Here is a 16,202-nt window from a genome sequence, read left to right on the forward strand (position 1 = left end):
TAACTGCTTGCTGATTTCAAAATAGTTCCTGTTAAAGATTTCAGCTTATGATAACTAAAACACCTTTGACTTAATTACTAGCACCATAGGATTCTCCTGAAAGATCTGATGAGAGCTGGGACTCATTGGTCTCTTTTCTCTAACAGAAATTTAAGGAGTGAACCCGGCTAGGTCCCATCAGAAAGGCAGGGATAGCTCAGTGGTTTGCATGATGGCTTTGTAAACCTAGGGCTACAAGCTCAATCCTTGAGTAAGGCCATCCAGTGATCTGGTGTGCATAGATTAATATTTAAAAAAAAAAAAAACTGTTAGGGATGGTAATGGGCCCTGCTGTGAGGGCAGAGGACTGGACTTGATGACATCTGAAGGCCTCTTTCAGCTCTACGAGATACATGTATCTCCGAGTAAGAATGGGAGCCCTCCATATAAACAGGTCTGAGCCCTGAGAGATGTGCCTGAGCAGGAAAACAAGCAGTTGCTCTTGTGTGGCATATTCTCTATGTGACCTTGTGGCTTTTTGATGGAAAATATTTTAGCATTAAAAGCAAGAAGCTGTATTAGCTCCCTCCACAGTTTATCTTCTCACTTAAGGATGGGCTGCAAACTGACCATACAGCTCCCAGGATAATCTTGCTGTTGTTAAGGAGGAAGACACTGGACAGCATAAATATGAAAGCCATCTTCGAGAAAAATCTAAAACACGGGAGTGGGGAACTCTTTCTGGGTCAGGGGCCACTCACCCACAGAAAAATCAGTTGTGGAGCACATAAAAGTGAGAACCAAAATAAAAAACAAAACAAGAAAACACTCACTGATGTGCCCCTGACTGAGATACCTTACTCCCCTTGTGCTATAGCCCCAAAGGGTTGGGGGAGCGACGGAGGACTGAGGGTCAGGGCTTCCCCGAGGTCAAATTAACTCTTCTGGGGTGCCCAGGATTAGCAGATTTTATGGGCTGCCACTAGGCTCTGGGGGGTGACAAAAATGAGGAGTTCAGAGTGCAGAAGGGGGCTGCCAGGGAGCAGGACAGAGAAGAAATCTGGATGGAAGGGAAAGTGCAGGAACAGGCTGAAGTTGGGGGGTCTGGGAGGAAGGGAAGGTGAAGGATGGGATGGGGGACCTAGGTGGGAGGAGGGTGCAGGTGTGGAGTGAGGGTGGGTGGTCTGGGCTGGTGGTAGGGTGCAGGATCTGGGCAGGGGAGGGGTGCATGAGAGCATGGGGTGCTTACCATGCAAAAATACTAGTTCATTTTTTTGTCTAGTAACTTAATATATTAACAGAGAGAAAGCCGTCCTAGTTTATATACTATCAAAACAAAAAAGCAATCAAGTAGCACTTTAAAGACTAACAAAATAATTTATTAGATGAGCTTTCGTGGGACAGACCCACTTCTTCAGACCATAGCCATACAGAACAGACTCAATATTTAAGGCACAGAGAACCAAAAATAGTAATCAAGGTGGACAAATCAGAAAAAAAATTATCAAGGTGAGCAAATCAGAAAGTAGAGGAGCAGAAGGGGTGGGGTGGGGGAGTCAAGAATTAGGTTAAGCCAAGTATGCAAATGAGCCCCTATAATGACCCAGAAAATTCCCATCCCAGTTCAAACCACGTGTTAATGTGTCAAATTTGAATATAAAAGAGAGTTCAGCAGCCTCTCTTTCAAGAGTGTTGTGAAAATTCCTCTTCAGTAAGATGCAAACTTTTAAGAACATAAGAACATAAGAATGGCCATACTGGGTCAGACCAAAGGTCCATCCAGCCCAGCATCCCATCTGCCGACGGTGGCCAATGCCAGGTGCCCCAGAGAAGGAGAACAGAAGACAACGATCAAGTGATTTATCTCCTGCCATCCATCTCTTGCCCTTGTTCTGAAGGCTAGGGGCACCATACTTTATCCCTGGCTAATAGCCATTTATGGACCTAACCTGCAAAAATTTATCAAGCTCTTTTTCAAACCCTAATAGAGTCCTGGCCTTCACAGCCTCCTCGGGCAAGGAGTTCCACAGGTTGACTGTGCGCTGTGTGAAGAAAAATTTCCTTTTATTAGTTTTGAACCTACTACCCATCAATTTCATTTGGTGTCCCCTAGTTCTTGTATTATGGGAAAAGGTAAATAATTTTTCTATATTCACTTTCTCCACACCATTCATGATTTTATATACCTCTATCATATCGCCCCTCAATCGCCTCTTTTCCAAACTGAAAAGTCCCAGTCTCTCTAGCCTCTCCCCATATGGGACCTGTTCCAAGCCCCTAATCATCTTAGTCGCCCTTTTCTGAACCCTTTCTAATGCCAATATATCTTTTTTGAGGTGAGGAGACCACATCTGCACGCAGTACTCAAGATGTGGGCGTACCATAGTTTTATATAGGGGAAGTATGATATCTTTTGTCTTATTATCGATCCCTTTTTTAATAATTCCTAACATCCTATTTGCCTTACTAACTGCCGCTGCACACTGCGTGGATGTCTTCAGAGAACTATCCACTATAACTCCAAGATCCCTTTCCTGATCTGTCGTAGCTAAATTTGACCCCATCATGTAGTACGTGTAATTTGGGTTATTTTTTCCAACATGCATTACCTTACACTTACCCACATTAAATTTCATTTGCCATTTTGCTGCCCAATCACTCAGTTTGCTGAGATCTTTTTGTAGTTCTTCACAATCCCTTTTAAGTCATTAACAGAATAGCCCACTCCATTAAAATGCTGGCTGACTGGTTTGTGGGTCAGAGGTGTTTTTATGTCTGTTTTGTTTTAATATATTAAATACACAAAGCCAAACTTGAACTTTTAGATTGACTTCGAACTACAGATAGACGGTGTAATAATTTTAGCACTTGTCTTTTATCTCTAAACTCTATGTTGAAATAAGGGATTCTAGGATTATTTGCTAAATGATCCATTGGGGCTGTGGACTATCTTCACCACTTACAAAATCTATAGCTGCTCTGTATTTATGAAACAGAACAGCTAGTATATCTGGTACCTATTTTTATTATGTTCTTATTTGTTCTTTGTACTATCATAGTTTCCAGGAGCCTTAGGCATAGCATCATAGAATGCTAGGACTAGAAGGGACCTTGAGAGATCATGGAGTCCAGTCCTCTGCCCTCATGGCAGGACCAAGTACTGGCTAGACCATCCCTGACAAACATTTATCTAACCTGTTCTTAAATATCTCCAGAGATGGAGATTCCACGACCACCCTAGGCAACTTATTCCAGTGTTTGACCACCCTGACAGTAAGGAACTTTTTCCTGATGTCCAACCTAAACCTCCTGTGCTGCAGTTTAAGTTCATTGCTTCTTGTTCTATCCTCAGAGGCCAAGAAGAACAAGTTTTCTCCCTCCTCCTTACGACACCGTTTTAGATACCTGAAAACCGCTATCCTGTCCCCCCTCAATCTTCTTTTTTCCAAACTAAACAAGCAAAACTCTTTCAGCCTTTCTTCATAGGTCATATTCACTAGACCTTTGATCATTCTTGTTGCTCTTTTCTGGACCCTTTCCAATTTCTCCACATCTTTCTTGAAATGCGGTGTCCAGAACTGGACACAATACTCCAGCTGAGGCCTAACCAGCACAGAGTAGAGTGGAAGAATGACTTCTCGTGTCTCGTTCACAGCACATCTGCTAATGCATCCCAGAACCATGTTTGCTTTTTTTGCAAGAGCATCACACTGTTGAGTCATATTTAACTTGTGGTTCACTATAACCCCAAGATCCCTTTCTGCCATACTCCTTCCTAGACAGTCACTTCCCATTCTGTATGTGTGAAACTGATTGCTCCTTCCTTTCTTGCATTTGTCTTTATTAAACTTCATCCTGTTCACTTCAGATCATTTCTCCAATTTGTCCAGATCATTTTGAATTTTGACCCTATCCTCCAAAGCAGTTGCAACACCTCCCAGCTTGACAATATCTGCAAACTTAATAAGCGTACTTTCTATGCCAATATCTAAATTGTTGATGAAGATATTGAACAGAACCGATCCCAATACAGACCCCTGCAGAACCCCACTTATTTTACCTTTCCAGAAGGATTGAAAAACATTAATAACTACTCTCTGAGTACAGTTATCCAGCCAGTTTTGCACCCCCCCATAGTAGCCCTTATAGCAGGACTCCAGTGTGCTAGAAATGACAGACTGTGCCCCAAAGATCTTACAGTCTAAGTACACTGATCCCTCACTACAAGAGCATAATTGGTTCCCAAATTGCTGCTCACAGGCAAAAACTCATAAGAGTGACACTAAATTGCCATTAAAATACATGTAAAAGTCTCCAATTTGTTCTGATCACTTGTAACTTGACATCAACCAGTTGAGTTTAGGTACTTTTCTGATGTATTTTAATAGTTTGGCACCAGAAATAGGAGGTAGTGTATGTACGCAGCGCAAGGGATTCCCAACTTACGGGTTGGGACCCACACATGCAGTTCCGAGCTGCACGTGGCTGTTAAAGATGCCATTTGCAGTTTCTTAACACTGCTGCCTGAGGCAGATCTCTATCACTAGAGATAGCAACTACCTTGTGCCTAGGTGCTGAAAGTTTAACACTTGAGTTAATTGGTTTTAAGGAATGTTACCTGCTGGTAGCAGGAGAGCTCAGGAAGCCACCCAGCCTAGCAGCCTGGGTAAAGAGGCTATGTGGGGGGGAGTGTCTAAGGCTGGGGACAGTTTAGGGATGTGGAGGTGGGGTCTAAGATTGGGGGAAGTTTGGGGCTGCAGAGGGGTTCTAAGGTTTGGGGCAGTTTGGGGCAGCTGGGGGAAAGGTGTAAGCCTGGGGGCAGTTTGGAGCTGCGGGGGAGGTCTAAGGCTGGGGCAGTTTAGGGCAGGGGGCTATTTGGGACCATGTGGGGTTTAAAACCTGGCTGAGGGTGAGGTGTGCGGCGGGGCACTAATACAGTAAACCCTCAAGTTATGCAGGGGTTGTTCCTGCAACCCCTGCATAACTTGAATTTTCCTGCAAGGGGAGGGGAGCAAGGAACTACCAGCGACGGTCAGTTTCCTGGCTCCCAGGGCAGCAGGAGCTGGCAGCCAGGGACAGTCTGGTTCCAGTCTCCCCATGGCTTGCAGGACTGGGAAACTGATCAGCTCATGGCTGATCAGTTTCACACTCCTGCCAGCACAAGGGAGCTGGGAACCAGGCTCAGAGCCTTCTCCCGCTCCTCCCCCAGCCACAGGGCTGTGAGACAGCTGCTAGTCTGAGGGAAGGGAGGGAGAAGGCTTCAGCCATGGGGCTGGGGGTCTTCCCACCCCCGGCCAGGGACCTCACAGCTGGCTCTGCTGGCCTGGTGCTGCCCAGCCGGCTTCCAGCTGTGGGGCTGCAGGTCTCCCTGCCCCCTGGCCAGGGACCCTGCAGCTGGCTCTGCTTCAGCTGTGGGTCTAGGGGTCTCCCTGCCTCCTCATGGCACTCCCCCCACACCCCTCTCGCCTAAAGTCGAGATATGTGCATGTTGAATACACATGTCTGGGGGGGATTGCTGTACCTGGCAGCTGGGTGGGTCCCAGGGGCAGGCGGGGGTGTTAAAACCTGGTGGCAGGTTGGGTGAGGGGGGCTAAAGCTCATATTAGTGCGGAAGTTCACTCATCTAGTGAACCTAGGCATGCACATGTGCCCCTCATTTTAGCAAGTATCCATACGTAAAGTACTCGTATAATGAGGGATGAGTGTACAAGACAAGAGACCGTAGATGGATACTGACAGACAAGAGAGTTCAGGGAAACAATTAGACAATATTAGTCATCCTGAAAGGTCCTGGTCTCTGCACCTCAACAGCCTAACCACTGTCAGGTTTTTGTAGGCACAACAGCAAAAGAGTTTTGAAGGATGATTTTGAACCAGGATAGCTTGTTTTCCTCAGGTGTTTCCAGGGAAATTTTCCCAAGGCTGAGGGGGCAGCTTAGGAGAAAGCACAAAGATACTTATTGAAAATTTAAAAAGTGGGCAAATGGAGGCAGGCATTATGGACCAATCGGTGGTAGGAGTCAACCTTTTGATACTGAATGAAAGATCAAAGAGAAGTCCTGTGGCATCTTACAGACTAACTAATATTGTGAAGCATAAGTTTTCAAGGCCAAAGACCCACTTTGCAGATGCAATGTAGTGGTGATTCCAGAGATCTAATTATACAGGCTAATGAAAAGAAGGGAGTCCAAATCAAGAGGAAGGCCAGAGTTGACAAAGTCAATTCAGCCAGGGCGGATGTGGCCCAATTTCAATAGCTGATGTGGACATGTGAACACCAAGAGAGAAGAAACTGCTTTTGCAGTTGGCCAGCCACTCCCAGTCTTTGTTCCATCCTTCGCTGATGGTGTCAAATTTGCAAATGAATTGTAGCTCTGCAGTTTCTCTTTGGAGTCTGTTTCTGAAGTTTTCTTGTTGCAGGATGACTACCTCTAAATCTGTTACTGAGTGTCTAGGGAGACTGAAGTGTTCTCCTACAGGTTTTGGTATGTTTCCTCTCCTGATATCTGATTTATTCTTATGCATAGAGACTGTCCAGTTTGGCCAATGTATAGGGCAGAGGGGCATTGCTAGCACATGATGGCATACATTAGTAGATGTGCAGGTGAATGAGCTCCTGCTGGTGTGGTTGATGTGGTTAGGTCTGGTGATGCTGTTGATATGTGGGCACAGTTGGCACCGAGGTTTGTTACAGGGATTAATTCCTGAGTTAGAGTTACTGTTTTGTGGTCTATAGCTGCTGGTGTGAATTTGTTTCAGGTTTGCAGGCTGTCTGTAGCCAAGGTCCGGCCTACCTCCCAAGGTAATAAATGAAAAATAATATGTATGTGGGGATATGTTGTAAAGTGCCCTGAAAGTGAACACAAGTAGCTGATATTCAGTGTGACAGAGAAGAAGAAAATCAGTGAAGGAATGTAATTATGGTAGTATATCTTGATTTCTATGTGGTATCTAAGTATATTTGTAGTATATTTTAATGCTACTGCTTTAGCTTTGTAGAATACCACTCACATTGTTTGGTTACTGACATAAGTTTGCACCAACATAGCTGTGGTGTTATTTATACCACAGCCACTGAAGACATCATTTCAACTGTCGGGCAAAATACTGAAGCAGCAGACAATGCTCTGTTTCTGGAGGAAAGGGCAGTCAAATGGCAGCAGAGGAGATGAACATATCAGGATAGTAGACAGGTAGTACCAGGAGGTCACTGCAGCATGTGAGGACATTAAGATCTTCCAGGTCACATAATCCCATTTTCTTACCAACGGAAGATTAGTTGCTATTTCATTTACTAGTGCTTAGTCAGATGTTTTCAACGCTCAAAGTGATGTGGTTTCTGCCCCTTTCCCTTGGAGGCTGTTGCACAGGTTAATACATGTTTTTGACAGGCAGGATGCAAGGCATGCTAGGACACATAACCTGCTGAAGCATACTGAAAGGGAGGAACTGCATGAATGAAAAAAACCCACTGTTTCCTGTAACTCACAAATTCCCCTAATGTTCCAGACACTCTTATTTTGAGGCTGGGAAATAACTTGGTCAACGGCTGTTAAAGTGCATGAAGTTGTAATCCCCCTTGGATGACAGAACTACAATGGAGGTGATTGCTTTATGATATCCTGCCTACATTTGGCAAAAAGGATTTGTAACCAAGTGTTGGATGAGATGCATTTACACACACACATGCATGCACAAATGCCAACTTCAGAATGCTTGAAATTATGGTGTCCATGTAACATTAAAACCTTCCTCTCATCCTGTGCTGAGGGCAGCTCCAGGCAGGCCAGTGAATCTGGAGCAATACATCTAATTAACACAAAGTCGGAAAAAAACAAACCAAAACCAAAACAAAACAACTCCTGTCCCCCACCACAATCCCAGAATATATTAAAAGATATTTTTAGGACTCTTCAGACCTCAGAAAGAAGCAGGCCCAGGACATCTTCCAAAATATTTTTGATAGTCACTTTCAGCTACAGGTTGAACCTCTCTAATCTGGAACTCTCTTGTCCAGCAATATCTGTAATCTGGCATGATTTTAGTTGGCTGGACAACCACTTATCATGGGTGTGGCCAAGTTTCCCATGGTCCCATAAAGTTTGTTTACAGCCACCAGTCCTGGCTCTGTGTTCTGTACTGTTATCCAGCTCTAATTTACCCCTAAATGTCTTCTAAGAGCCCATTAAACAGTAAAAGTGTTGGTAACATGCTAGACAATATTGACATCCCATGGTCCAGCATATTCTTTCATTCAGCACTGGTTAGATCCCAAGTGTGCCGGGTGAGAGAGGTTCAACCTGTAGTTGGTTTTAGTAATAGATGCTTAAGTCTGAAACTTAAAAATAAACTACCAATATTGTAAATCCCCAAACATTCTAAAATCAGAAGTCAGATCATGAGATTGACTTACAAATCACAAGATTTTAAAAAAAACAATAGTGGCTCTGTTTACTTGCCTGGCTTCTGACTCTTTAGAGTGCATGTGGCTCACATTGTCAAACCGTCCTTTGGAACCATGAAGATTAGAAGTTTCTGAAAGCTGAGACTGTTAGTCATCACTTGACTGCAAGAGCTACAGGTTTAAGAACACCAACTCCTGTGCCAATGGTGATAAAGCCAGGAGAACTCGCAAGTTTACAAGGATTTGCAGTCAGAATGAGGGGCTTGAGGTTTCATGGATGGCCAGAATCACTGAATCGTAAGACTGGAAGGGGCCTCAAAAGGTCATCTAGTAGAGTCCTGTGCACTCATGGCAAGCCTAAATATTATCTAAATTATCCTTGATATGTGTTTGTCTAATCTCCCCTTAAACATCCCCAAAGATGGAGAGTTCACTGCCTTCTCAGACAACCTCTTCTAGTGTTTAACCATCTAGTCAGTCAGAAAGTTTTTTCTAACGTCCAGCCTAAACCTCCCTTGCCTCTTATCCCATCCTCAGAGGTTAAGGAGAGCAATTTTTCTCCAGTACTTGTAACTATCTTCCATGTACTTGAAAACTGTTTTCACATCCCGCTCTCAGTTTCAATTCCCCCTCAGAGGTCATGTTTTCCAGAACTTTAATCATTTTTATTTTGGGACAGTCCTGTGCAAGAGCATCTGGTTTTGAAAGGCTGCAATACATGTTCAAACCATCTAAGAAGAGTTTATGTTACAAAACTACAGGGGACTCATGTGGCCTTGTCAATACCCCCAAGCCTGCTGATGGGGAAGTGGGGTGCAAAGGACCTGGTGTTTCAAAGGGGAAGGGGGCTGTCCCTGGGCCTGGTGTTTCAAAGTGGCCAAGAGCTCTGGCAGCCACTGCTCGTACTTTGGCAGTAGCAGCGCCTGGGGCTCCAGGCCCCTTTAAATTGCCCCCTCAGCGCTGCCGCACACAGCTGTGATGAGGGGGTGGGGGTAAGGGGGCAGCAGCATGTTCTGGGAGGTGCTGAGGGACGGATGTCAGAGGCCCCGCCCTTCCACCTTTTGGTCCTGGTCCTTCTGGGGTGCAGAGCTGCCACCCAGGGCCCACTGCAGCTACCAGCACTACTGAATTCCACCCCCCAAACTCTTCCATGGGCTGTTACTTGGCATGTCAGCAGCTCCAGGTTCCTGCGGGCAGCAAGAACCTGGGTGCTAGGCCCAGAAAACCCCTGGGTAGCAGGAGCCTGGTCGCCGGGGATTCCCTGGCACGGGAATCCCAGCAGAAACCACCAAGGCAGTGGGGATCCCGCTGGGAAGTAGGCACATGTGCATTGGGGATCCCCCTGGCACTGGACACCTACCAGAAAGCACCTCGGCAGCAGGGCGCTGAGAATTCCTCCCAGCACAGAGAGCCAGAACGCCCGGAGGCAGCAGACACGTGGGTGCTGGGGACCCCCCCAGGCGCAGGGGATCAGAAACCCCGGGGGGCGGCGCTCCGAGCAGTGGGATCCCCCCGCTCTCCAGCGCCCAGCCCTCCCCGGAAAGGGGGGAGCCGGAAGAGCCGGGCGGGCTCCCTTATGCTGCGCAGCGAGAGGCGAGGGCTGGGCGGGGCCGGGCTCGGCCGCTGGGGGCAGCGGCACGATGGCTGCGGCGCAGCGAGTAGCGAAAGAAGCGCTGCGCGCGGAGCTGAAGCGGCGCCTGAGGGCGCTGAGCGCGGCGGAGAAGCAGCGCCAGTCCCGCCTGCTGAGCCGCAAGGTGGGTGCCCGGCCCGGCCCGGCCCGGATACCCTTCAGCGGGGCCTGCCCTGCTCCTTCCGCCGCGCGTGGCTGACTCACAGGCTTCCCGCGTGTCGGGGACGGAGACGGAGGCCCTGGCCCTGCTCAGCCGTAACCGCCTCGGGGCGGGGCCCTCCCGCCCGGGTATCAGCCGCACGCTCTGCCCGTTCCTGCCCCCAGCCCGCCGTCAGCTCCGCTCCGGAGGTGGGGTTCCGGGCCCGCCTTGGCTTGGAGGTTCTGCCTTCCACCCCCAGGCTGGGGCGAAGATGAGCCTCAAGCTGTCACGCGGCCTGAGTCTCCCCCCCCACGTCTCCCCGAAGGCCCTGCTCTCTACTCTTGCCTCCAGGCCTCTGCCATGCGGTGGGCACATCTCTGAGGGGCCAGTGTCCCTGGCTCTCCCATTCATGTCCCTCCCACAGCAGCTCACACGCCTTCCTCCACGGCTGCCAGTTATGAGTTCATAATAGTTAAATAACGTCTAACACTTACATTAGCTCCTCTGGATTTTCCAATTCTGCCTGTCAACTGCTATGGGCCTGCTTGCACTGGGATAATGATGTATTTTGTATCTTTTTTAAATACAGCTAAGCTAGCGCCTGCGTGCTAACGTGTGTAAGCACTAGTGTGGTGGTGGGAAGGGAAGGATAGCATAGGTTTCGGCTCATCAAATTAACATGTTGTTAAAATATAACTTGCCCAGTTGCCCTGTCTCCTTAGAGGTTTTAAAACCTGTAAGCTAACATGTATAAATGTACATGTGTTATTCCAGTGGGGACAGGACTGTAGTCTGTCTTCGACTAAGAGTTCCTTGGTCTGGCTGCTGTTTCTGTCTTGTGCAGCACCAACTAAACTGATGTTGCTAAATGCATGCTTTCAAATGAAGGAGAAGTTACGGGTGTGTGCAGATGGTCCACAACAGGCCTTTAAATGAATTTGGGCTGGGTTGTGAGTTCTTCAGCCTGCAAGCACTTGTGGATGTGCTCAGCTTTACTGCTGTGAATATCCCTATTACCTTAAGGGAGTAATACTCATGGGCTGTGTCTACACTTGGCCAAAATTTTGAAAGGGCCATGCTAATGGCTGAATAGGAGAACACTAATGAGGCGCTGAAATGAATATTCAGCACCTCATTAGCGTGCTGCTGGCGAAGGCACTTTGAAAGTGCCACATTTCGAATGCATGTGGCCTGTCTACACAGGTAGAAATAAGGAGATTTCAGTGTTTGTGGGGGTCCTTTTGAAAAGGGCCCTGTGTAGACGAGCCGCACGTGATCAAAATGCAACATTTTCAAAGTGCCGCGGCCGGCAGCATGCCAGTGAGACACTGAATATTCATTTCAGCGCCTCATGAGTATTCTCCAGTTTGGCCATTAGCATGGCCCTTTTGAAATTTTGGCTAAGTGTAGACATGGCCATGGTGGGAGAATTAAATGTGTGTGTGTGTGCTAATGGGATTGGGACCCAAGTGTATTAAGAAACCCCAAAGCAATGGTATCTCACATGGTTTCAGGTTCTATTGCGAATGCTTAATTTAGCTCTAAGTTAGTAGGTAGTGCCTAGCAATACTTATAAATGAACATCTCGAATGTGCTGAAATTATTTCTTTCATCTTTGCTTTTATTTTTTAACTCTGTCTGTATAGTTTTATTGGTAATGTATCATTTAAAAGCTATTGTAGATACCCAAGTAATACGCAAACACAGCATGCTAATAATTTGTTCTTTTTCAAATACCTAGTGTATATGGATTAACAGAGTTGTTCTGCAGATATTTTATTGTTTTAATAAACCACCTACAATTTTATCTTAAAGTTGAGTAAACCCTCAATTTTACAGACCCTGATTTAGTGGACTTTGGGAACAACAGCTGTCCCTCTGTTAGCTGACACTAAAGGGGTGGCTGATCGGGGTAGTACTTAGTGCCAGAAGGAGTCCCTTTTACATCCGAGTCTTTAACTGCTAGGACACACTGTCCCTTCCCAGCGGCCAGCCTGGGTGGCTGACAGATGCCCCAGGAGTTTGCCTCTTGGCAGGCAGCCAAACTCAACGCCCAGTTTCCAGCACACTAGCACCACCTAAGGGGTTAATTAGCCAGAAGCCGGCTAGGGTTCTTTGGTTGCGTATGGCTCGATGCAGTCACTGGAGGAGTCAGGCCTAGTGTAATGGTTACTGTGATTTATTACAGTGAAAAGTTTAGCATGTAAGAGATGTAAACTTACAGGTAATGTAGATTGTTAAACTTAACTTTAGGTACAACAACAACGACACGTAACCTATTAAATGCGCGCAAAATAATACAAAGCAGATATAATTCTCACTCCTGCATCATCCGACTCCAGTGTTGCCAGTGTCTGTCACTCAGTCCCTCAGGAAGAAGAGTACAAGTTGGGCACCCGCTTACCTTGGGAGGCAAAGGCCCGTTCTGACCAGGAGGTCAGGCAATTGCAGCTCAGCTCATGTCTGCTGCTAGGCCCTACTTTATACCCCTTGGGTCACATACACATCTTCCTTAACACTAGTTGTGCTGGTACGTCTCAGTGATACCAGTCTCAAAAGATGGTTACTAGATTAATTTGCCTTTGTTAAGTGAAGATAGCTGCATGTTAGCCAAATCATTAAGACAGAACATTCTTTTCACATGGGCATAGAATTCCTCTCCTGGAACGTTATGTGGGCGTGTCACTATCAGTACCGTTCAAGGGTAGCCTGAGGCCCCTGGCTCCAGGAACAGCCTGTTACCCCCTTTGTTTATTCTTCTGTGCTTCCCAAGGTTTCGACGACTCAGCACATCTGTGCCTTGAAGTAGTTACAGTGAGAGGAGAAGGCGGGGGGGTTGTCTGGCTACACCCTCCTGTTGTTCCCAAAGTCCACTGGGGTCCTTAAACTCATTCCCCCCTCTACCCTCCCAAAAAAGTTAAGTGACTTGCTGCTGCAGCATCCTGGAGGCACCACCACCTCCTCTGCTAGAGCTGCCATGTGCTCCTCCCACCAGGGTTGGGGCATGTACAGAGGCAGACTGGCACTCATGTACATGTGTGGCAGCTCCAGCAGTGGCTCCTCCAGGCCACTTCACAGCCCCTCCAGGCACGTGTGGTGAGAAGGTTCCAGCCATGCCGGCAGAGTCCCATGGCTCCTCCAGTGGCAGTGGCTCCATTGTGTGGCAGGGGTTTGGTTTGGTTTGGTTTAGGGGAGGAGGGTCTGTGGCTGGGGGAGCCTGGCGGGGGGTGGCTGGGCAGTAAACCCTCACATTTAATGGACCTTCAGGAATAATGACACCCTTCCCTCACTTAGTCTGTTAAATCAAGGGATTACCGTTGTTGCATGTAATCAAACAGGAATTCTGGGGGAATCCCATTTTTATTGTGTCTTTCAGTCAAAGGATCCAAATCACTTCACAGATTCCAATTACAATAGTGTCCATTGCAGCCACTGCTGGAGTGACTGTAACAACACACAAACATATAAATACGTATTTCTTCTACCATATCTGAGGAAGTGCAGCTTAAGTACGTTTCTCTCTCTGGGAATCCAGTTCTTATAATATTTAATATGAAATATAGTTTAACACGACAATATAATTCTGAGTTAACCTCAGGTACTTAATTTGCAGTCTTCGAATTTCCTTAGTAGGACTGTATGCCCTTAGTTTGTTGAGAAACATACGTGGCATTTCCTGTTATCTTTATAAATGGCTCATTCACAAAGGATTGAATTTTGAGCAGGGCTTGGCAGTTGCCTAGTTCTGGTCGTATTGAACTCAGTAGTAAAACTCCAGTTAGTATCAGTGAGGGTAGAATTATGGCAGTGCTGAAAAGTTTTGAACATCTGATCCATAAGTGATAAAGTTGGGCTCATGTAAAAGGAAGATACAGTAAACCCTCAAAATAAGTGGCTTCAAGTTGCGCATAACTCACTTTAACATGAGTTAAGCACAGTTTGAGGCTGCTCTATGGCTATCAGCCTGCCTAGGCAGGCTAAGAGTCCCTTCTCTCTCCCTCCCCCCAGCAGCACAGGCTGACAGGGATTGGGCTGGGGGAAGGAGGGGGAAGCAGCCAGGAAACTGACCAGCCCTGGTGGGGGGTTCCACAAGCAGTGAGGAGCTGGGATCAAGCAGCAGCCTGGTTCCCAGCTCTCCACCCTGACTTGCGTGAAAATTTGATTTATGCAGGGGCTTGCATCTGCAACCCCCATGTAACTCGGGGTTTTACTGCATTGGGCTATTATTTAGTTTGCAGCAAAATAGGTAAACTAAGACTTTGTTCTGCAAACACACAAGTGTTCAATGTTACTGCTGTCAGTAGCTCATGCGTAAGAGTTTGCAGGGTCAGGGACCTACATTTCTGCAAAACATACAATGGAGATCTAAATGCAAAGCTCTTTTCAAACAAATTGTCCCTGGCAAGTTGAGATAAAGGAGTTCTCTTTATTATCAGGAGATCAGTAGTGGGCATCGAGAAATGTTTGAAAGTGTTGAGAAAACAACATCTTGAGCAATGGCTGCAAAATTACTTCTGTAACAGAATAAGAATTGCAGCTGAGAAAGATAAGAGGGGCTTGACTGTTTTACTTAGAACTTGAAGAATGTATGTTCCTGTCTTGGAAAGGTCTGAAATTCAAATTGGAATAACTGCACTGGTCTGACCTTCCCACTAGTATTTAATTGGATATTGCATGACTGTGGCTGCTTAATGTTTGTGTTCCTGATTTGAGTCCTGCTGTTCGTATGCTCTAATTCTGCACTAATTGCTGTCAGTTAATGTACAAAGGCTAAAGTCTTTTCTCTTTGAAAACATCTGGGATGTGACAGGAGCTACTGCAGGGGTTGGGCAATGAAAAAGCAGCAGCCTGCCAGGGTTAGTCCTGGGTGGGCTGTTGCTGCTATACTTGCCTGTGCCTCTTGCAGGTATTGGACGATCGTAGCTCTTGTTCACAGCAGAGTGCTGTGCATGGTCAACAGAAGCGGTGGGAAGCGATGTGGACCAGGACACCACTTCCCAGCTTCAGATAGTGCTCCCATTGGCTGTGAACAGTGATCCACAGCCAATGAGACCTGTGATTGCGTGGTACCTGTGGAATCGCATGTAAATATGGAGGTGGGAGCAGGCCAGGGACTAACACTGATGGGCTGCTGCTTTTTCATTGCCCTTCCCGATACAGGAGAACAATTTTGGCACCTCAGTCTCCTGTACCAAGATCAGTTTAGGCTACAGAAGTAAGGGAAGGAACTGAGGGCCTGATCTTGCAAGGGACTGAGACTCAACTTATTTTTCGAGGAAGGCAGGAGAACACAAGTCTGTTTGCTTTTTAGCTAGCCTTTTCCTTTGTCTGTGTCTGCACTAGGGTGGTCTGTTGACAGAAGTTACTGTGGAGTAACATTGTGGAGGGAAAGAAGGAGGCGCTCCTCCCATGGTAGGGGGGCCAACGCTGGCCCTGGCTGTGAATAACTGGGTGCAGCTCTGGTGCACAGCCCTACCCCAACCTCAGCATGACTCCTCCCTTTGCCTACTCACCCCTCCCCAGTACAGAGGGACACGGGGGTGGTAGTCAAACAACTAGTTTACTTAAAAGAATATGACAGCGTGGAATGTAAACGTTGTGCAAAAACCAGTGTACATTTGCAAAGATACAACTATATGGGGGGGCTTGGGACAGGGTTCTGAGGAGCAGGGGCGCTGGCCATGGCCGTTGCCCACTGTATGAGCTGCAGTACGCCTGGGAGCAAGATGGAGGGGGACCAATGGCGGTAGGGGGTATGGTGGATGGGGAAATGGGGGCAGCAGCCACAGGTGCCTGGACAAACAAAGCCTGCCAGATGGTGGTGGGGGTATCAAACTGGGCCAGAAGTTGGTCCCAAGCCCATGTCTGTCACTCCCATTCCCATGCCCTTCACTTCAAATTGACCTGCAGCTGTCACTCCCGGAGGTTGGTCTGCCTCCCGAGGGCAGCTGTGTAGGCCCCCAGTAGATCCTCATCAGGCCTGCACCAGCTCCTTCATCTGTGGGTCCGTTAGTGGTGGGGTGCTCCAACTCTCATGGGTGCTGGTCCTG

General features: G+C 47.2%; 2 protein-coding genes across 4 annotated transcripts in view; one reads left to right on the forward strand and one right to left on the reverse strand.

The window, feature by feature from the left end:
• ZFAND6 (zinc finger AN1-type containing 6) overlaps positions 1 to 9,882 on the reverse strand; it is a 99,178-nt gene extending 89,296 nt beyond the window's left edge. For all 3 annotated transcript variants that reach the window (XM_075006370.1, XM_075006372.1, XM_075006369.1), the window contains exon 1: positions 9,744 to 9,882. The gene's annotated coding sequence lies outside the window, so the exon portion shown is untranslated. The remainder of the gene's footprint in view (positions 1 to 9,743) is intronic.
• Positions 9,883 to 9,950: 68 nt separating this feature from the next.
• The window catches only part of MTHFS (methenyltetrahydrofolate synthetase), a 36,327-nt gene continuing 30,075 nt past the window's right edge, over positions 9,951 to 16,202 (forward strand). The window contains exon 1 of the mRNA XM_075006376.1: positions 9,951 to 10,137. Coding sequence (XP_074862477.1) covers positions 10,024 to 10,137 — 114 coding nt within the window. The 5' untranslated portion in view covers positions 9,951 to 10,023. The remainder of the gene's footprint in view (positions 10,138 to 16,202) is intronic.

The sequence above is a fragment of the Carettochelys insculpta genome, chromosome 12, assembly GCF_033958435.1.
Source record: "Carettochelys insculpta isolate YL-2023 chromosome 12, ASM3395843v1, whole genome shotgun sequence".
Taxonomy (NCBI): domain Eukaryota; kingdom Metazoa; phylum Chordata; order Testudines; family Carettochelyidae; genus Carettochelys; species Carettochelys insculpta.